The sequence below is a fragment of the Rhinatrema bivittatum genome, chromosome 6, assembly GCF_901001135.1.
Source record: "Rhinatrema bivittatum chromosome 6, aRhiBiv1.1, whole genome shotgun sequence".
Classification (NCBI taxonomy): domain Eukaryota; kingdom Metazoa; phylum Chordata; class Amphibia; order Gymnophiona; family Rhinatrematidae; genus Rhinatrema; species Rhinatrema bivittatum.
Genome location: NC_042620.1, coordinates 38267391 through 38290525, shown reverse-complemented (window position 1 = coordinate 38290525; position 23135 = coordinate 38267391). Strand labels below are relative to the sequence as shown.

At 43.8% G+C, this 23135-nt stretch overlaps 1 protein-coding gene across 4 annotated transcripts in view; it reads left to right on the top strand.

The window, feature by feature from the left end:
* FAIM (Fas apoptotic inhibitory molecule) overlaps positions 1-21584 on the top strand; it is a 77371-nt gene extending 55787 nt beyond the window's left edge. For all 4 annotated transcript variants that reach the window (XM_029605302.1, XM_029605303.1, XM_029605301.1 and 1 more), the window contains one exon: positions 20995-21584. In XM_029605302.1, the coding sequence (XP_029461162.1) occupies positions 20995-21144 (150 nt within the window). In that variant the 3' untranslated portion in view covers positions 21145-21584. The remainder of the gene's footprint in view (positions 1-20994) is intronic.
* The last annotated feature ends 1551 nt before the right edge of the window (positions 21585-23135 follow it).

Genomic DNA, 23135 nt, shown 5'->3' with positions numbered 1-23135 from the left:
GGGAGAGCACTAAAGGTGTAGTTTGAGCAGGTATTTTTCTAAAAAAGGGCCATCTGCTTTACTCTCTGAGCTAAAATGCTTCTGGAAACCAAGCTCCTGCCATTGATAAGCCTTCCAGCTTAAGCGCCTGCCCTTGATAAGACTTCCAGCCTTAAGCTCACCACCTCTTTTCAGGATTCAAAGCGAGCCCACTAACTCAATGGTTCCCATCCCTGTAATGGGGTAATAGGTTGAGCAATAAAACAGTTGAAAAAGAGAGAAGGTAACACTCTTATTATTCAAATTGCCTTTAAATAAAATTAAAGTCAGAAAAAGAATCAGAGCTCTCAGCTAACAAAGGTAAGTGAGACAGGCTTTTTTTGAAAAAAAAAATAAGGAAAGGGAAAAGATACTTTCAGTTTGTATTGAAAGTGGTTTTCTAAGGCTAGGAGATATTTTTGAGGATTACCATGTGCTAGTTTATATGTCTGAGTGCAGTCGTTGCTGTGCTCTCTGTGACAGTTAAATGGTGGCAGCATCTGACAGCATATAATGTTTAGCTTGCAAACGCAATGATAAAACAAGAGTGTAAATCAAACAGAGCAAGCTTACAATCTGGGGTCTTACTAGCTTGAACCTAGTTCAAAGGTATATTTTAATCTCACACAGACATACCCAGAGAGAGAACAGTTAATGGTTTCTTCCTTTGTGTTTGGAATGCTGCCATCTTACAAACAGCTCATGCAGTTACAAGTTCTGCATAGCCACATATTATTAACTCTCAAACTACTGGATCAAAGCAACAGAAAGGCATAGTGATTATTGCCAGCATCCATATCGCTGGGGTTTTTTCTCCCCCAGATCCTGAATAATCCTGAACAAAGCCTTTTTAGCCTTTAAAGAAAAAGATAAATATTTCATTAAATGGCATGCAGTCTTCATGTCCTGCACCACAAATATAGGAATCTAGTAACAGGACATTTATTTATTTTTTAATTTATATTCTGCTTTTCACACTTTTTTTTTTCAGTGCTTCAAAGTGGATTATATTCAGGTGCTGAGAGGGTATAGTTATTTTCCTCAAATAGTCTTTCCATCTGTAGATCACGAGAAGGTAGTTGAAAACAACAACAAAAGCTTAAACCGGCATGATGTTCCGATGAATGTCTGTATATAAAAATCAATAAATAAATAAATAATTCTGAGTGATAGGAGGTCTCAGTAATCTGTTTCACTAGGATGAAAGTTAGATATGAAAATTCTGCTGACTGGGATTTAGTTCTGAGAGATACAGAAGGCATCCATAGCTGTTCCACTCTGTGCAGAACTGGAGATTAAATTCCTTTCATAAAAGACCTTCCCCAAACTGGCTTTAGGATGTAAAGTAATGTCTGTTTCAGAAGACACAGGTTGATGCCAGATTCTCATCACTGAGCAAGAAATCATCTGTCCCTGTGGAAGGAGGCTCTGCATGTAAGGAATTATGCTTCACATTTTTTCTTCAACTCTCTGTGCGGATGGCATCTGTACTAGTAGTATGGCAAGAGCCCTATTAAGCTAAAATCAGCAGCTTTTTGATAGATGGCACAGCTTGAGTCCACATCTGCTTATCATTCTGATGAGGTTGATGCATTTGTAAGTTCTTCAAGATCACTAGCACATTAGGAGCTAGAAGACTTCTATGACTCAAGCATTAGAGTGCTGGTTCAAATTGCATCTCTGCAAAATATCTTGCAAAGAGAGCTTATTTGGTGAGATACTTTAAAGACCAGACATGACTCTAGATAAATCAAAACCACCAAGACTTTCTGAGGATAGGTCAAATTTTAGATTTTATAGAGGGTGCCAGAAAAGGCTAGAGCTAATGTTTTACAAAGATTGGATACACATTACCAAAGAGTAGTAGTTCTCGGATATTATTCAAGATGTTTATGCCCTAGAGTTGTTTTCCTCAACACATTCATCATTTTTTCAATGTATATCACCAGCGAAGACAATTGCAGTACTGGCATCACTAAACAAATTAATAAAGCTAAGAGTATTATGTCCTGCTCCATTGCAAGAGCAAGGATGTTAGTTATTATACTTTGCGAAATAGGAGCACTACTGCACGCACAAAATCACAACAGTCAACAGGGAAATGTGCAGAGAAATTCAATGTCCACACTTCTTTGATGCAATCACAATTTTTATATTTAGACGGCAACTCCACAGTGTAATAATACAGAATTTATAGTACAGGAGGGTCCCCCGACACAGACCCGTGTTTCGCCACCAGGCTGCGTCGGGAGGGACGGGCAAGCAAAAACTTTGTTATTCTAAAAGATAAAATACAGCAAGTAGAAAAAGGAAGTTAAAACAGTGGACAAAAACATAAAGGAGCACGGCAATGCTGAATAACAGTAATTGTCATATTCTGAAAATCAACAATTATAAGATAAATCAACACTTATAAAGTAAGCATGTCTGACAGACTGAGTACGAACAGTGAAAAGAGAAGAGTAAATAGCGCAGGGAGTGAATAACTCAAATTGTATCTGTGGTCGCCAAAAATTCATGTATAACATTAGCCTAATATGATAAACTGTAAAACTCACAGTATAACACAGTATGAAATAAACTTGGTTGGGATCACGGAGCCAACACAATTTTTAGAGTGGTCTAGCACAAATATTAACAAGAAAATTAATCATAAAGAAAACAGTACATAAAGATAGAGATAATGGACGCCGACAACGGATTGACTAAGGGTCAAAGCCAGTAACAGTATTAAATAACAATAAGTCCGGACTTAAATTCACCTACTAAAAGACATACCTAAGTTCAGTTTTAAACAATGGCGCCACTGGGAGAGCAACGCGAACAATACAACGGCGGCCATTTAACTTAAAAAAATTGGTGCGAAAAATTCAGTAACCAATCAGAGAAGGGATGTCTAAAGCTAGACATAATGGAGAACTGAGCACAGTGTGTAAAATGTAAAAAATGGAGGTGAAAGGAAACTACCAAGGAAAATGGAAAAGCCATAATGGACATCAATACCATTAAAGCAATTTTACACAATTCGAGCAGAAGCGGGGGTCGTATGGACAGAGATCATAATGGAAAGAATGCATGAAGTGTATTAAATGAAATAACGCCATTCAATTTCCTTGTTCAATCCGAATGGTATGAGGCTATGCAAATTAAAGATCCATCTTTGTTCACGGCATATCAGAATCTGACAGGTTACCACCCTGGCGGGGGGGGGGGGGGGTATTACATCAATTATACAAAAGCGAAGATCAGAAATATTATGAGATTTTTCGGTCCAGTGGGCTACTAAGGGAGCATTATCACGAAGATTTGCAATGCTTGATTTGTGCTCAATAATCCTTGTTTTAATAGATCTAATAGTTTTACCAACGTAAATGAGTTGGCAAGGGCAAATAATAATGTACACTACACCAGATGTGGAGCAATTCGAATTAAATTTCAAAGTGTAAGTTTTATTTGATTGGGGATCTGTGAAGGAATTAGTGGACAATGAGAGAGGACAATACTGAGCATGTCTCACAGGGATATGATGACCATTGTAGATCGAAGGTAAACAATCCAGAGGGCGTAATGTCAGGAAGTATTTCTTCACAGAGAGGGTTATGGATGCCTGGAACGCCCTTCCGGAGGAAGTGGTGAGGACCAAATCTGTGAAGGATTTCAAAATGGCATGGGATAAACACTGTGGATCCATAAAGTCTTGAGGATGTGAATGGAATGAAATGAAGAGAAGAGGCATGGGGGTGGATTGCGGGAATGATGGCTACTACCCTTATTCAATAAACATATACAAGATTAATGCGACTCCAACATTGCTTTATGCTTCAACGGCAAGAGGAAATGTGGGAAAAAAGATCTGCATTCAGAAATAAGCATGGGAGTAGCTTGCTTGTTGCGGCGGTTACTACCCCAAACCAAATTAGTCTGATGCTTCACTTTCATTGCATATCCAAACAGCTCTCTGCTTCAATGGCAGGGGGGAACAAAGAAAAGAGGATTTATATTCAAACAACCAACAAGGACTAAATCGCACAAGCTAGAAAAACAAATAAACGTGGGAGTAGCTTGCTTATTGTGGCGGTTACTACCCCTAACCATTTAGGCTTGATGCTTCACATTGATGCAGCTCCAGTATTGCTCTCTACATCAATGGCAAGGGTGGAAGGAAATTAGAACCAAAAAGTTACCAATAAGGGCCCTGACCTCAGTGGTCAGAGTAACAGAAGTATGAGAAAAATAAGTATGAAAGCTTGCTGGGCAGACTAGATGGGCCATTTGGTCTTCTTCTGCCATCATTTCTATGTTTCTATGTATCCAGTCCTCGGCTAGATCCTCAGGTTTGACCTCTGCTTGTCTTCTCGTCTCTGATTGTCTGCTGCCTGATTTTCTGCCTGGACTCCGTCTCTGCTTCTTCGCTGCCTGCCCTGATCCTGTCATCTTCTGCACCTGCTCCTCCGAGGCACCTGCTCCTCCAAGGCACCTGCTCCTCCGAGGCACAAACATCCAAGGGCTGGTATAGGTGAAGGTCCTGTCGGGTTGTCCTCACCAGCGCCACCTCCCAGAGACTAGTTCCACTGGGGGCAATCCCTCAGTGGTCACCACCACTCGCTCCAGCTCAACGGTCCACTACCGTAACAGTTTGCAAAGGCCATGGACCCGGTGGACTTGTCTGGCCTCCAGGCTATTCTGGGTATGGCCCAGCGAATGCAGCAACAGCAGCAGTGTCTGGAGGTTTTGTCCGCCACAGTGTGGAGCGCCTGGCCAGTCGCCTGGAATCCGCTTCTAGGTCCAAGGCTGCTGCCCCTCCTCCCATGGTTCCAGTTGCTCTGCCTCGTTTTGCCGGAGAGCCAAAGCAATGTCAAGGATTTTTGAATCACTTTCATAAGATTCTCTCTCCAGACCCAACAGTTCCCGACAGACCAAGTCAAGACATTATTCATCTTGTCTTTACTGGACCGAAAGGCCCTGGCCTGGGTGTCCCTGCTGTGGGAGTGCGGGGATTCCATTCTCTGAGACCTGTCCCGATTTTGGTCAGACCTTCCGCCAAGTATTCGATGAGCCGGGCCGCCAGTCCACTGCCGCTTCTGAATTGCTTTACCTCCACCAAGGTTCTCGCCCGCTGGCTGAGTTCGCAGTGGAGTTCCGCACCTTGGAATCTGAACTGGGTTGGCGTGAGGACAGCCTACGCGGTATCTTCCTCAAGGGGTTGTCCTCATGTATTAAGGATGAGCTGGCCGCTCGAGACTTCTAGATGAACTTGAGCCCCCTCATCGTCCTGGCTGGTCGAATTGATCGGCATCTGCATCAGCGTGCAAAGGAATTAAAACCAGTTCATTGCATGGTTCTTCTGGCTCCTTCTTTCTCTCACCCGTTGATCCTCTCCAGCAGTCTCTGGGGCTTCGTCGGAACGCGGGGAGGAGCCCATGCAGCTAGGCCGTAGTCACCTGACTGTGGAGGAGAAACAGCGTTGTAGAACACTTGGACTATGTCTCTCTACTGCGGTGGGAAGGGTCACCTATTGGCCCAATGCCATGAGCGTCCAGGAATCTCCTGGGCCTAGCTGTCACTGGGGAGCTGACCCTAGGCTGCATCAATCCCGTTCCTCAATGTACAGTTCCTGTTACACTACAGTTCTCCAGAGGTTCCTTCACAACACTGGCCTTCATCGATTCCGGTTCCAGTGGGAATTTAATTCTATCCGAATTGGTCCACCAACTTCAACTACCAGTAATGACTCGCACTCCGTCTTGCTGGTCTCTTCTATCCATGGCGACCCGCTCCCGGGTCGGGTTACTCTCTGTACTGCTCCAGTGACCCTCCATACCGGAGTTCTCCACAAAGAAGTGTCCGTTTTTTATTTTGGAGAAATCCATTTACCCAGTGGTCCTTGGCTACAGAAACGCTCACCCACCATTGATTGGAAGACTCTACAGATCACTGCCTGGGGTACTGACTGCTTTTCTACCTGTCTTCAACAAAGACCTCAGCCACGGGGTGTTTCCAAGATGGCAGCGTAAGCAGGACGCTCTTGAAATCTCCGTTTAGTCTTTTTCAAAATTTCTTGGAAATTAAGAGTTATGCCCGCGAAAAGGAAGGGCATGGTAAGGGTATATCCCTCCGAACCCTTGCCTTTACCTATACAGCTGGAAATCACCAAATTTATGTCCATACCTAGTAATATACCGGCAATTGAGGATCCTGATGTGCAAGGTGGATTGGGATAACCACCTTTGCCAGCAGAGGAGGCTTCGCTGAGCCCCGAACTGAGGAGGCCACCAGCACAGAGAGAGTGTGGGGAAGCTTCGCTGAGGGACCGGGAAGTGAGGTCACTTCCGTTCTTGGACGCAGAGCAGAAGGTGAAACATCGGAAGAGACTTCGCACCAGTAGAAACATCCAGTGGCATTACAACCCGAAGATATCGCAGCAATCCCAGTGGAGAACGGAGATGAATTAATAACTACAGACACAGACCCCTTCGTTGGAGGGAAAGCAATTGAAGCCGAAACCCTGGTTGCAGCAGGTACAGTCGGAGGGGCTGGGAGTGGAGAGGTTGAAGGCCCCCTTACTCTACAATCTGTGGTGACCCTAGACTGCTTGTGGGATATGATGGCTGGGTTCACTATAGAGTTGAGAAATTTAAATTGAAAAATTGATCAAACTACTCTCAAGCAACAAGAGCTGGGAGAAACCTAGAGAAAAATAGAAAATGTTCTGGACAGATTTGTGGAATTAGAAAAAAGAGATAAGAAAACGCAAGAATTCAAAGCTGTTGTAGCAAAAGATAGAGAAATGCTGGCAAGGAGGTTGGAACGACTTAAAAATAATGCCAAAAATATTAATTTATGTTTTCTGAATTTCCCAAGAGTATTAAGAGAAATTCCTTTTATTACTTTAAAAAAGTTTCTTCAAGAAGGACTGGGGATTTCAAGTGATGACATGCCAGCCATTAGTATTTGTTACTTTTTGCCGAAGACTAGTAATCCAAATAGACAAACATGCAATTTCAAGATAATCTGACAAATTTTCTCAAATTCAGATTTGGAAGTTCTAGATAGGGGTACGCTGTTGGTTTATTTATTTATTTTATTTACATCTTTTTACTACCCCAAACCAAATAAGCCTGATACTTCACTTTCAATGCATATCCAGCATAGCTCTCTGCTTCAACGGCAGGGGAGAAGAAAAACTGATACTTCACGCATATCCAGCATAGCTCCCTGCTTCAACGGCAGGGGAGAAGAAAAACTGATACTTCACGCATATCCAGCATAGCTCTCTGCTTCAACGGCAGGGGAGAAGAAAAAAGGATTCGCAGTCACAAAGCGGGGTGTAGCTGGCTTGTTACGGCAGTTACTACCCCAAACCAAATAAGCCTGATACTTCACTTTCAATGCATATCCAGCATAGCTCCCTGCTTCAACGGCAGGGGAGAAGAAAAACAACCAATAAGGGCTGAATAACATAGTCTGGGTAAAACAAATAAGCATGGGTGTAGCTTGCTTATTGCGGCGGTTACTTCCCCTACTACCCCTAACTAATCAAGCTTGCTATTTCACTTGGATACAGCGCCATCACTGCTCTCTACATTAATGGTGGGGGTGGAAGGGAAATAGAACCAAAGAGCTAAGAGAAACAGATAAGTATGAGAAAAAAATGTGTGAAGCTTGCTGGGCAGACTGGATGGGCCGTTTGGTCTTCTTCTGCCGTCATTTCTATGTTTCTATGTTACTATACAGATGTTCAAAACATAGATTCTTATCACACCGGTTTACATCGAACTCAAACCTTGTAAAAGTTACAAATAACGAGTATCTTGGAACTAAATTTAGGAGGAGAATTAAATATAAGTAAAGGACAAAAAATGAAGCATAACATATATAAACATAAACTAAAAATGAAGCATAACATATCAAATGGTTCTTAAGATAAAAATACAAAAACCTCGAAGAGGGTATAGATAAATTCGAACAGAACTCTGCACTTAGCCCGCTTCTCCCCTTTATTTCTGAACTATGTGGGGGAGGGGAGGGGGAGCGGCTAAGGGTAGGGGAGGGAAGGAAATTTCCACGTTATTACATCAATTACACGATAACAGCATATGAAGTCCGAGTTGTGTCGTGAAATATTAAGGGGAGGCTTGTGTGAATAACCAGGTCTTCAATTTCTTTCTAAAGGTAAGTGGGCATTGTTCCTGTCGTAGGTCAGGGGGTAAAGCGTTCCAATGGGACGGGACGGCGGTAGAGAAGGTGGAGTGTAGACTTAGTGTGGGGGGGGGGGGGCGTGGAGAGTCGCTTTGTAGGCAGATCTGATTGGTCTCGTGGAGGAGTGAAGGTGGAACAGTATTTTTAGCTGGAGTGAGGGCTGCTTGTGAATGGATTTGTGAATGATGGTTAGGGACTTGTAAAGGATTCTGAAGTTGATGGGAAGCCAGTGTAGATTCTTGATAATGGGTGTGATATGTTCGCTTCGACTAGAGTTGGTTAGTATCCTTGCAGCAGCATTCTGGAGCATCTGCAACGGTTTGGAGGATGCTGGGAGGCCAAGAAGTAGAGAGTTACAGTAGTCTATTTTCGAGAATAGCATGGCTTGGAGAACCATGTGGAAATCATGTAAGTGTAGGAGAGGTTTGAGCCTTTTTAGAATGTGAAGTTTATAGAAGCATTCTTTTGTTGTATTGGTGATGAATTTTTTGAAGTTCAGTCTGTTATCTAGTATAGCTCCAAGATGTCTCACATGTGTAGTTGTTGCTGACGTGAGGTTGTTAATAGGGATGTTAATGTCATTGGAAGAAATGAGGAGGAGTTCCATTTTTGTAGTATTGAGGACTAGGTTGAGACTAGAGAGGAGAAGGTTAATTGATTTTAAACAGCTGTTCCAAAAGTTAAGAGTTTTTGTAATGGAATCTGTTATTGGGATTAATATCTGTACATCGTCGGCGTAAATGTAGTGTGTTAATTTTAGGTTTGTGAGGAGCTGGCAGAGGGGGAGAAGATATATGTTAAATAGGGTGGGAGAGAGAGACGAGTCTTGCGGAACTCCATGAGAGGAGTTTGTAGGGTGGGAATCTTTGTTGTTTGTTCTGACCTTGTAATTTCTATTACTGAGGAAGGACTTGAACCATCTAAGGGCAGAGCCTGAGATGCCGATGTCAAACCAAGCGATTAATGAGAATGGAGTGATTTACTGTGTCAAACGCTGCTGAAATGTCTAGTAAAGCCAGTAGGTAAGATTGTCCTTTGTCTAGACCCATGAGGATGTTGTCGGTGAGTGAGATTAAGAGGGATTCTGTGTTTAATGATTTTCGGAATCCGAACTGAGCAGGGTAGAGAATCTTGTGATTGTCTAGATAGTCAGAATTGAGTGTTGACCAGTTTTTCCATAAGTTTTGCGATGAAAGGGCAGTTGGCTATGGGACGGAAGTTGGCAGGATCTCCAGGGTCCAGGTTAGGTTTCTTTAGAAGAGGTTTAATGGTGGTGAGTTTCAATGGGTCAGGTACTGATCCTTGGGCTAAGGAACAATTAATAATTTCCTAGCGTGTAGCCAGATGGACTCAGAACAAGTGGGTATAGTGTGTTCGTGCTAGCAGTTGGAGACGGATCTGACGTCAGCACGGATACATATACCCCCACAGGAAGTGAAGCAACTCAGTAATTTCCGTCTCCAAAGCAGTTTGGAGTGCCTTCATGCTCGCTGAGCGTGTTTTCCAAATCTACTTTCTACTTTCTAAATTTCTAAGAAGATTACCAGAAGACTAGCCCCGCACTCCTGCGGTGATACCCTCAGGTTCCTCCCCCAGTTGAGTTTTCCGAGGTGATTTCCATGGTCCCTCGGAGGTACAGGCCTCGGTCCGGTGGCCGAATCGCGGAAGGGATCTAGCCCCCGAGTGAGAAGGGCTCGGGCGCGGCTGAGAGGCGCCTCGGTCCCGATCCGTTCGCGGTGAGGACTTAGCCCCGAGCGAGACGAGTCCGGCGGCTTAGAGGCAGCGGGTGCACTTCCTCGAGCGCGGCGGTGAAGGTACTCACCCTCTCCCCCCGCAGCCGGAGACCGCCCGGGATGCAGCCGGGAAGCGCCGAAGATCAGGTAAGGCGTACATCTCTTACTCTTCTGGTCTCCGAGGTACGAGGATCGGCGGCGTTGCCTGCATGCGGCACGCCGAGAAGGTCGCCATTTTGTCTGCCTTGTTCAGGTATTGAGCGCACACGATAGGCGCTCACAGATAGGCGCCTGTTGATAGGCGCACAACGCAGGATTGCGCAAAGTGATAATATATATATTATTAAGCGTACGTTATTGAGTTTGTTCACGGCATATTATGAGCGAGAAAATCTACTGTTTAGCGCATATTCTTGGGCATCTATTGTTGAGCGCATATTCTTCAGCGTACGTTGTTGAGCGCAAATTATCGAGCGCATATTGCTGTGCGCATATTGCTGTGCGCATATTATTGGAAGCATATCGCAGAAGCGCCAGAGCACTGCATTCGCAAGTCGCAATGGAGCATTTAAGCGCCCCGGTGTCTCCAGAGGCGGCACCTCGGTGTCATACATCAACCGACAGGGCGGAACCAGAAGCCAACAGGTGTCCCTAGAGATAGCCCCGCTGATGGCCTGGGCAGAGGCGAATCTCCAGGACATCTCTGCCATCCACATCGCCGGGAAGGACAACACCATGGCAGACTTCCTCAGCAGGGAAAGCCTAAACCCGTGAGAATGGCAGCTGTCCCCCGCAGCTTTCCAGATGATTGTGGATCAGTGGGGGACTCCGGGCATAGACCTACTAGCAGACAGGTCCAATGCTCAAGTACCCAGATACTTCAGCCACAAGCGGGATCGACGCCTTGGTTCAGCCCTGGCCGCCAGGGATCCTGCTATATACGCCTTTCCTCCGTGGCCTCTGCTGGGCGCCCTTATACACAAGATTTAGAGGCCTAGTTCTTCTAGTGGCCCCAGATGGGCCAAGAAGACCCTGGTATGCGGACATTTGAAGACTGGCAGGGGAGCCCCTTCCTCTGCCTCCCCTCAAGGACCTGCTACGTCAAGGTCCCATCCTCCACGAGGATCCGGCTCAATTCTCTCTTACGGTCTGGCCATTGAGAGGGCTAGACTGAAGAAAAGAGGTTACTCGGAGCCGGTAATAGATACACTCCTCCGAGCACGCAGGTTTTCCACATCCCTCACCTATATAAGGATCTGGAGGGTATTTGAAGCCTGGTGCGACACTCACGGCACCAATCCACATGCGGCCACAATCCCTATCGTTTTGGATTTCCTGCAGGATGGGCTTCAGAAGGGTCTCTCCCTCAGCTCCATCAAGGTTCAGGTGGCTGCGCTGTCCTGCTACGGTCCCAGGAGGGAGGGCAAGTCCATTGCCACGCACCCAGATGTTTCACGCTTCCTGAAAGGAGTCAAGCACATTCGTCCGCCACTGAAGTGGCCAGTGCCCCTGTGGAACCTCAACCTGGTTTTGGATTTCCTCGCGGGATCCACCTTCAGACCCCTTCGGAACCTGTCTCTCCGTTCACTAACCTTGAAGATGGTGTTCTTACTGGCGGTGTGCTCCGCACGCCGTATCTCAGAGCTACAAGCACTGTCCTGCCGTGATCCGTTTCTCAGAATCACTCCAGAGGCTATCCATCTTCGCACAGTTCCTTCCTTCTTACCCAAAGTAGTTTCTCAATTTCACCTCAACCAAACCATATCCTTGCTAACCACGGCAGGATTGAAGAAGTCGGAAGAAGGGCGTTTGCTACGCTATCTCGACATAGGCAGATTGCTGCCCAGATACCTGGAAATGACAGAAGCAGTACGAAAGACGGACCATTTGTTCGTCCTTCACAGCAGGAAGAAGCAAGGGGCGGCGGCCTCTCTGCCAACCATCGCCTGCTGGATTAAAGAGGTTATCAAGGTGGCCTATGTAGAGGCGGGGAAACCACCACCTCTACAGGTCAAGGCTCATTCTACCAGAGCACAGGCGGCCTCTTGGGCAGAAGCTAGGATGCTGTCGCCTGCAGAGATCTGTAAAGCGGCGACGTGGTCCTCCCTCCATACCTTCTCCAGATTTTACCGTCTGGACGTCCAGGCCAGGGAGGACTCAGCATTCGCAAGGGCAGTCCTGAATGGACCTCGGGCAGCCTCCCGCCCAGTCCGGGAGTAGCTTTTGTACATCCCACTTGTTCTGAGTCCATCTGGCTACACGCTAGGAAATGTTGAGATTACTTACCTGATAATCTCCTTTTCCTTAGTGTAGACAGATGGACTCAGCATCCCGCCCGCTGCTGGTATACATGGGTTTCACCGATTCAAGGTAAGCCATGTCATTTTCTTACATAAGAGCATCCACCCTACCGGGTGTCGACGCCTTCCGGTTGGGAACGCTGGCGGTCTCCAGCTACTATCAATCGGTCAGGGGAATCCTGTTTAATTAATTGATCGGTCAGTACACATATATCCATAACAGCTTTTGCAAGGAAGATTACTGAGTTGCTTCACTTCCTGTGGGGGTATATGTACCCGTGCTGATGTCAGATCCGTCTCCAACTGCTAGCACGAGCACACTATACCCACTTGTCTGAGTCCATCTGTCTACACTAAGGAAAAGGAGATTATCAGGTAAGTAATCTCAACATTTCTGCTACTGAATTGGAAATGGTGTTTGGAATGGAGAGTAGAAGTTTCGTAGGAATGTGGTCAGAAGGGTGAGAGGAGGGCTTCATGTTCTTGAGTACTGATTCAACTTCTAGGGAGGATGTGAGTTCCAAGGAATCGAAGATTGCTTTTTGGCTGGTGGGGGGAGGTGTAGGGCGGGGGGGGGGGGGGGGTTGAGTGTTCGAGAGGATGAGCGGGTCTAGGAGCTTGGAGATTTTTTTTCTCGAAGAATGTTGCCAGTTCTCTAATACCAGGTTTCTCTAATTTCAACATGTGATATTAATAAAATAATGAAAGTGTATTTTAGAAAATACCCAGTTAAATTTCTAGATATTGTTATAAAAACTTTTCCCGATTTGGCATTAGTAACTCAAGCCAGAAAAAGGAGTTTCTTAGCATTTCACCAGGAAGTGCTTGCATTGGGTTTTTCTTTTCTATTATGATTTCTGTGCAAGTGTATCTTAAAAAGGAGAGATGAGTTATATTTTCTTTGTTTCTGACCATTTAAAAAACTTTATTGATTCAAAGAAACCCAGTACCTCAATCCCTGTGCAGTCATGTTAGATATAAACTAGGTAAACTATGCTTTGACCATCTTTATTTCTTTAAAAAAAATGTTTACATTTATATAACTTCTAACTTTTAGCCCCTTAAACTAGAATCATTGATAATAAAAGGAAAGGTAAAATTACTGGACAATATTTTTTTCCTGGGTTAACTTGAGAAATAATAATTTGTCTTATTATAGGATATATATATAATATCTTTTTCTTTTTGAAATGTATAATGAATGACTTCATGAATGTACCTGAATGTTTTTCTGTTACAAGCATTGGTTTGTTTTGTAAAGTAAAATTGAATAAAGAATTAAAAAAAAAAAAAAAGACCTCAGTCACAATTGATGCTCGCTACCACTACCTTTCAGTTACCTCCTCAGTACAGTAGCTACGCGGACGTGTGCAACGAAAAATGTTTAGCAAAGGACAACAGGAAAATAGACAGTGTATTGCTTATGAACAAAAGCCTTTATTTCTTATGCGCATAAGGAAGCCAGCTCGTAAGCCTAAGAGCCTGACTTAATTTGTGATTGAATTGGTCATTCTTAAATACCGTTTTCCCCAGTAATTAAAACAATACTCCTTTGATTTAGGGTCACAAGGTTACAGGAAAACATTTGCTTACTTCTAACATTCCACAGAGCCCTGAGAAGCTAATTAACCTTGATTTTTATAACTCTTCATTGTCTTGCCTAGAACTACAAAGCGATACATATGTTTTTCTGTTATCTAAGTGTGAGACAGCTTCAGAGACAGTTTAAAGAACAGCAGTGCCTTTAATATACAAGCAAGCAGTGCCCCCTGGACCTCTTTTTGGTGAATTTCCACTAAACAGATGGCCCTAATAAATTTTATTATATCACGTGTTTTCCAAGGAGGAGGCAGAGAACCTTCCGGAGCACTGATCCTTCGGATTGTGCCATTGACCGTCTACGCAGCACAGTTCTGCCCAGTGGACTTGTGTATCCAATTTCTTTACCAGAGACGCAGGCAATGTCGAAGTACATAAAAGAGAACCTGGACAGGGGTTTTATTCGCCCATCTTCTTCTCCAGCAGGTGCAGAGTTCTTCTTTGTAGCCAAGAAGGATGGTTCATTAAGACCCTGTATAGACAGCTCAGCGCTATCACTCAAAGGGATTGTTATCCACTTCCCCTGATTCCAGAACTATTGGACAGCCTCCATGGAGCTGAGGTGTTCTCAAAGTTGGACCTTCGTGGGGCCTACATTCTGGTCCGATTAAAACCCGGAGACGAGTGTAAGACCGTGTTTAACACACATGATGGCCACTACGAATATCTCGTAATGCCATTTGGATTATTCAACGCACCCGCAGTATTCCAAAATTTAATGAACGACATATTCTAGGGCATGCTTCACAAAAGAGTAATTGTCTACCTTGATGACATCCTAATCTACTCCAAGGACCTGAATACCCATCACACTGACATTCGTCGGGTTCTCCAGCACCTAAGAGAACACCGCCTATTTGCAAAACTAGAAAAATGTCTCGTTGAACAGGAGTCCCTGTCTTTTTTGGGCTTCATCGTGTCCACCACTGGCTTCCGAATGGACCCAGACAAGTTAACCAGCATCCGGGAGTGGCCGCAGCCTGTGGGACTTCGTTCACTACAACAGTTTCTTGCCTTCGCCAATTTCTACAGGAATTTCATTCCCCATTACTCGCGCATCGTAGCACCCTTAACGGTGTTAACCAAGAAAGGGGCAGATAATAAGCATTGACCCGCTGAAACTGTTTATGCCTTCGAAGAATTAGGGCATTTCTGCAAGAGCCCTGACTCCACCACCCTGATCCAACTTGCCCTTTCATCGTAGAAGTAAATGCCTCTGACTTCGCGGTAGGGGCAGTACTCAGCCAACACTCTCGAGGGACTCTTCTCCCCGGCTCTTTCTTCTCTTAAATTCTCCCCCGCGGAGAAGAATTATGGAATTGGAGGCAAGGAACTGCTGCCATCAAAATGGCCTTTGAAGAATGGAGACAATGGTTAGAAGTGGCACAACACCCCGTTATAATCTACACTGATCATAAAAACCTTGAGTTTCTCAGTAAGACTCAACGCCTGAACCCGAGCCATGCCCGCTGGTCGCTTTTCTTCAAATCGATTTGACTTCATACTACGCAACCGTCCCGCAATTAAGAATACATGGGCAGACGCACTTTCCAGACTGGAGTTACACCACTACATCTTGGACCCTGCCAAGGTCCTACTGGTGACTTCAGTGCCAGGAAAAATAGTGGAAAGTGTTCTTAACATCAAAATCACAGAACATATAGAAAGACATGGTTTAATGGAACAAAGTCAGCATGGCTTTACCCAAGGCAAGTCATGCCTCACAAATCTGCTTCACTTTTTTGAAGGAGTTAATAAACATGTGGATAAAGGTGAACCGGTAGATGAGGTGTACTTGGATTTTCAGAAGGCGTTTGACAAAGTTCCTCATGAGAGGCTTCTAGGAAAAGTAAAAAGTCATGGGAAAGGTGGCGCTGTCCTTTCGTGGATTACAAACTGGCTAAAAGACAAGAAACAGAGAGTAGGATTAAATGGACAATTTTCTCAGTGGAAGGGAGTGGGCAGTGGAGTGCCTCAGGGTTCTGTACTGGGACCCTTACTTTTCAATATATTTATAAATGATCTGGAAAGAAATACGATGAGTGAGGTAATCAAATTTGCAGATGATACAAAATTGTTCACAGTAGTTAAATCACAAGCAGATTGTGATAAATTGCAGGAAGACCTTGTGAGGCTGGAAAATTGGGCATCTAAATGGCAGATGACATTTAATGTGGACAAGTGCAAGGTGATGCATATAGGGAAAAATAACCCATGCTATAGTTACACAATGTTAGGTTCCATATTAGGTGCTACTACCCAAGAAAGAGATCTAAGCGTCATAGTGGATAACACATTGAAATCTTCGGTTCAGTGTGCTGCGGCAGTCAAAAAAGCAAACAATGTTAGGAATTATTAGAAAGGGAATGGTGAATAAAACAGAAAATATCATAATGGCTCTGTATCGCTCCATGGTGAGACCGCACCTTGAATACTGTGTACAATTCTGGTCGCCGCATCTCAAAAAAGATATAATTGCGATGGAGAAGGTACAGAGAAGGGCTACCAAAATGATAAAGGGAATGGAACAGCTCCCCTATGAGGAAAGACTAAAGAGGTTAGGACTTTTCAGCTTGGAGAAGAGACGACTGAGGGGGGATATGATAGAGGTGTTTAAAATCATGAGAGGTCTAGAACGGGTAGACGTGAATCGGTTTTTTACTCTTTCGGATAATAGACTAGGGGGCACTCCATGAAGTTAGCATGTGGCACATTTAAAACTAATCGGAGAAAGTTCTTTTTCACTCAATGCACAATTAAACTCTGGAATTTGTTGCCAGAGGATGTGGTTAGTGCAGTTAGTATAGCTGTGTTTAAAAAAAGATTGGATAAGTTCTTGGACAAGAAGTCCATTACCTGTTAATTAAGTTGACTTATATAATAACCATCGCTATTATTAGCAATGGTAACATGGACTAGACTTAGTTTTTGGGTACTTGCCAGGTTCTTATGGCCTGGATTGGCCACTGTTGGAAACAGGATGCTGGGCTTGATGGACCCTTGGTCTGACCCAGTATGGCATATTCTCATGTTCTTATTCTTATGTTCTTAACACCATACCTCAAGGGAAGATGGTAGTTCCCTTTCACCAGCGACCAAAGGTACTAGCTTGGGCACATGACTCCCTTACTGCCGGGCACCCAGGCAGAACCCGAACTTTGGAGCTTTTGTCCTGGTATTATTGGTGGCCTCGGATGGCCCAGGACATGAGGTCTTATGTTGATTCCTGCCCGACTTGTGCGCAACAGAAGCCCTTGCCTGGTCGGCCCTGGGGCCTACTTCAGCCTCTCCTACCCACCTCCTCTGGCAATCATGTGATCTGGGTCGTGATAGACAGATTCTCTAAAATGGCACATTTTATTCTTCTACAGAAGCTACCATCAGCTCCTGAATTGGCATGACTCTTTACCTTGTACTTATTTCGTCCGCATGGCCTTCCCCCGGCACATCACATCCAATCGTGGCCCCCAGTTTACGGCCAAGTACTGGTGTGCCTTATGCAAGAAGTTTGGGATACAATTGGATTTCACTACAGCCTTTCACCCACAAGGAAATGGACAAGCTGAATGGCTTAACCGGGGGTTGAAGACCTTTCTCCGATCCTTCATAGGAAGCCGCCAAAATGATTGCTCTTCACTGTTGCCTTGGGTGGCGTTTTCACAAAACTCACATGTCCATTCTGCCACGAGGTCGCCTCCATTCCAAGTGGTCTATGGGAGGCATCTTAGACCTCCACTACCGCTACCACTGTCTGTACCTTCTCCTGCAGCCCAACTCACTGCTGACCAGGTGCATGACCTATGGGAGACCACCAATGCCAACTTGATAAAGGCTGCTGACTCTGCCAAATGCACATCTGATAAACATCTCCGTCCAGCCCCCCTCTTTAACTTGGGGGATCTGCTTTGGCTCAGCACTCACCACATCCGCCTTTGGGTCCCATCCATGTGACTGGCACCTCGACACGTTGGCCCTTTTTCCATTGCTGAACGTCTAGGTCCGGTGACCTATTGTCTACTACTTCCCTCCAGTCTCCGGCTACGCAATTCATTCCATGTGTCTCTGTTAAAGCCCTTGGTGCTTTCTGCATACCATGCTGCTCCACCCAAGCCTCCAGATGTGGTTTCTGCTGACTATCTGGTCTACCATGTTCTAGATGTTCGTCGAACCACGCTGGGAGTATGTGATTGCCTGGGAAGGATTTGGTGCCAAGGAAAACTCTTGGGAACCATCGTCTAACATTCTGGACAAGTCATTACTTCAGCATTTCCATCGCTCACATCTTCGCAAGCCCGGTCCTTCTGTGAGGGGGGCGGTACTGTTGCGGTGCCTGGCCGCAGCAGTCCTCAGCCAGTTCCCCCCTATCTGTTCTGTTTGCCCAGCGTGGCGTGGTCTCCTCCACGGAGGCCCTGCCTTTTAAAGGGGCCGTGGAGGGAAAACTAAGCCCGACCCCAGAAGATGACGTTACCTAGAAGGAGTATTTAAACCCCACAGCTGCACGCAGGAATTGCCTTTGCAATGGGTCTTCTCTTCGGAGTGCTTAGTTGCTGTTCCTGTGATCCTGCGTTCCAGCCCTTTATTCCTGCTTCCAGTGCCTGCCTTGTTCCAGCTCCTGTTCCAGTCCTTGTGATTCCTGCTTCCAGTAACTGTTCCAGTCCTTGAGAGTCCACTTCCAGTACCCGCCTGCCTTATCCGTGCCTTGTTCCTGTCTCCAGCCTCATCCCTGCTCCTGTATCCAGTCCTTGGCTAGATCCTCAGGTATGACCTCTGCTTGGGTCTTCTCATCTCTGATTGTCTGCTGCCTGCCCCGGATCTTCTGCCTGGACTCAGTCTCTGCTTCTTTGCTGCCTGCCGTGATCCAGACTGCTGACCCTGTCTCAGTCATACTCTTCACCTGCTCCTCCGAGGCACACGCACCCAAGGGCTGAACGTGTGGGGAATGAGGGCTGGTATAGGTGAAAGTCCTGTCGGGTTGTCCTCACCAGCGCCACCTCCCAGAGAGGAGTTCCATTGGGGGCAATCCCTCGGTGGTCACCACCACTCGCTCCAGCTCAAGGGTGCACTACCGTAACACTACCTTACTCAGATATGTCAAATACATTTTAAGTCTCACAAAATAACCCGATAAAGATCACCTACCTTTATAGGGAAGGAAAAGTCATGTCGCCAAAAAGGAAGCAGTAAAACCGCTAGTATACCGAAATTCTCCAGACAGCTTCAAATGTAATAAAAAGAAAAACAAACATAAGATTAAAAAAATACAATTTACCTCCAAACAATAATCCTAAGAAATAAGTAATCCAGATTTACCAAAATATCTCAAAACCTTACAGATTACACAGAGACAACCCGACAAACTGCTGCAAGCAAACATTTTTCCATCTTCTACCCTTTTTAAACTAACCAAAGGCTCCAAATCAACCAATCAGAAGGAACAACATGATAGAAACTATCCAATCATAGTACCCCAAATTGAGGCTTTGAGATAATAACATCCTTACTACTTCTGCTCTCGTAGATCAATCCCATACTGCAGACTGACCAATCACAGAGTCTCATAATATAAGCTATCCAATCATAATTTACCAAACTAAAAAATACACCATGTTTACATACATACAGGCAGATTTTAAATTTCTCGAGCACATAAAATACGTGGGTTATGTGTGTGGCTGGACCTTGCGTGCGCTGCGCTGCGCACATTTTAGAAATAGCCCAGCCGTGCACGTAACTCCTGTTACACACAGAAGTGCCAGGCCGAAGAAAAGGGGTGGTCTGGGGGGGGGGCATGGGTGGGGAGGGGCAGGGCTTGAGGCGCCAGTACAGCGGCCATTTGCCGCTGTGCCGGGGAAGCACTCTGCCGGCATGCACAACCTGCTACTGCTCCTGTTGAGGAGCAAAAAGTAAAATAAAAAAACAGGGGTAGGTAGGATAGGGACTGGGCAAGGAGGGGAGCTTAGGGTAGAACCCGAGGAGTATAGGATGCGGTCTGTAGAACACCCATGCACATTACCCTAATCTATACGTGTGTGTATTGCATTTTTTAATTTTTTCGATCAACATCAAATAAGATATTATGATTAATCTATTTTAAAGCTGTCACAGATAATGGACACCAATTAGTATTTATGATGAAACTGTTACTGTAACTTGATGGCTCCTGTTTAGTGGATATAAATCAAGACATGTACCAACATTAATATTTATGCCTTGTTGTAAACCATTGTGATGGTACTTAGCTTAACGACGGTATAGAAAAGATTTCAAATAAATAAAATAAATATAACATATTACAAAACTATCAATAAGGAAATCTCATTGAAAAAGTAGTTATGTTCTTGACTAGTATAGCAGAAGGACAAGGAAGGAGAAATTAAGATTTACCTGATAATTTTCTTTCCTTCTGATCCACCAGTCAAGAAGCACATCCTGGGGTGTGCAAATTGGGCTACCTGTATGAGAATGAGATCAGATTTATTTACGAGAAAATCAGAGGAAGATTTATAAAAGGATAAAATGGTTTGAGGAGATTTTTCAATCCTCCAAGGAGTTTTAGGACTAGATTTCTTAGTTAAAGTGCTTCTTATAGTGTAAGTTGATAATTTATCTTAAAGTTGTTTCTTTGTTGAGTTTAGATCAAAATTTTAGATGAGTCAATTTTTCTGGTTTGTATACATTTTAAGCTTTTATATCTGGACTTCAAGCTAATACCACTTAATTTTCTTGTACTCCCTTATATTTTCCTATTGTTTTTCCCCCTTAATTACATTTTGTGAAAACAGAAATGGCTTTTTGATTATCTTGTTTATAATTTGTTGAATATTTACTTTGTGCTTTTTCTGTTTGTGTTTCTATACAAAATCTTGTGCTTTGTTTAAAATCATAAATGCAATAAAAATCAATTTAGCTGAAATTAAATTTATTACATTTTTGTGTTCCTATAATTTAAAATTTAGCTTTTTCAGTGGTATACTTGCTATTTCTGGTTCCATGCATGACATACGTTCAGGTGATGTCATCAAAAAATAAAGAACAATTCTGCCTCCATCTGCTGCATGAGGGGACTAAAGCCAGGCTGGTGTAGCAGAAATAAGAGGAAATTACCAGGTCTTAATTTATAGCTGTTTCTCTTATTGTTTTCTTAGGGTGAATTTGTGGAAGATGGCACAGAAACACACTTCACTATTGGTGACCATGACTGTTGCATTAAAGCCGTGAGCAGCGGGAAGCGACGGGAAGGAATCATTCATACACTCATTGTGGATGAGAAGGAGATCCCAGAAGCTGTGGAGTAGCCTTTAGTTAAGCTGTTTCTCACAGGAACAAGATCAGGGATTTTCTCTTACAGCGGTAATGAAGGATCTTTTAAGCGTGCACTTCTTGGTACATTTAATCTGGTCTCTCTGTTCATTTTCTTCTACAGTACACTATAAGCTATAAACATTTTTTGGAAAACCATATCCAGTTTGGTGGTTACCTTCAGTATGACTGGTTTATATTATAAAATTATATAAGTATGTAAGCAAATATAAATGGACTTACATAGGAACTGTGTACCTGCAAATGGACTTTATTATAGTACAGCCAGAAAAGGGGTACTATGTGCTATGAATGGTCAGTGATTCTGTTCTTTTTGAGGTAATTTGTTAAACAAGTACATCACATTTTGTAGATTGAAACTTGATTTATGCTGAAGTAATTCAATATTTTACCAATAAAAAATTGCTTAATTTTACGTGTTAGCATGTTCAGTTAGGTGTTCTTGTAAGAAGTAAAGCAAGAATGTCTTTTGAGAAGATAGTGTCTGTCTTTCTGTCTATGACCTAGCATCAGCAGAAAAAAAGTGGTTAACAGAAAGAACTCAGATTTGAGAGTTTACATCTGGTACTTCAAATACTTGAACATGAACTAAACAGTTTAGGGTGAATTTTAAAAGCGCTGCGCTTATTCACGCTAAGGCGATTTTATAAACGTTGCACATATGCATTAAAATACCAATGCACAAAAAAGGGGGGCAGAATAGGGGTAGGTCAGAGGTATCTCTGATCTATAATGCTACATTATAATAGCGCATATTAGAAAAGCCCAACCCACCATCTTCTTTGGGAGCCATAACAGTTGCAAATTTCAATCTTGCCCTCTTGCGATTCCAAAAGAACTGAGAAGAAATTTTCTGCAATAGAAGCACTTCTTTTCTCAGCAAAAAGGGAACTATTTGTAGAACATATAATAGCTTGGTAATTAAAATCATTTTTACTAAAGCTAAATGCCCAGACTGAGAGAGAGGAAAGTGCCTCCAGCTATTTAATTTCTTTTGGAAATCTTGTACAGTTGAACCAATGTTATACCACCTATCCATGCTTTTATGCACTCTTATTCCCAGATACTTTATAGTTTTACCGGCCCACTTTAATGGAAAGCCTTGCCTCCGATTTTGACAAATTCAATTTAAGGCCTGAGAAACTTCCAAAATTAGAAATGTCTAATACTAATGGAAGAGACATACAGGCATCTGTAAATATCATCAACATGTCATCTGCAAATAGCATCATTTTTAAAATTTGTTTGCCCAGCTTAATACCTCAAATATTGGTGTTTTGCTTAAGTGTATGAATGAGAGGCTACATCAAGACAGCAGACAGCCTTGCCTTGTACCCCAGCCCAAAGGAAAAACAGAAGAAGTGGAGCAATTAACACAGATAAATGCTTGATGGGGTCACATATAAAATTTGAATGGTCATTAATAAATCAGAAAACACAAAAGGCACCTAGTCTTGATTATGAACCAGTGGTGGCGTGCAAACAAATATGTAAAGCAAAAATATTTGTATAAAGGCAGGAGCCGCATCTGCAAGCCTGGCGATGTGTCTAACCTGACCCGGTCGGACCAGTTTACATCTGGTACTTCTGAGACTGGAAGTCCGTCTTGAAGGAGGTTGTCACCCCTGATGAAGCTGCCAGACGGGCAGCGAAACTCCGGCCGTTGTCGGGATTTTGGTTACAGTACTCTCGGGACATTGTTTATATACATTATTTCAGGAATAATATAATTTTAAGGCTTAAATGCCACCATAAATCATCAACAGGCCTCACGGCCGGGCACGAGCCGCAGATGAAGAACAGACCGGACGGTCCGACCGGATCAGGTTAGACACGTCGCCAGGCTTGCAGATGCGGCTCCTGCCTTTATACAAATATTTTTGCTTTAAATATTTTTGCTTTACATATTTGTTTACACACCACCACTGGTTCATAATCAAGACTAGGTGCCTTTTGTGTTTTTTGA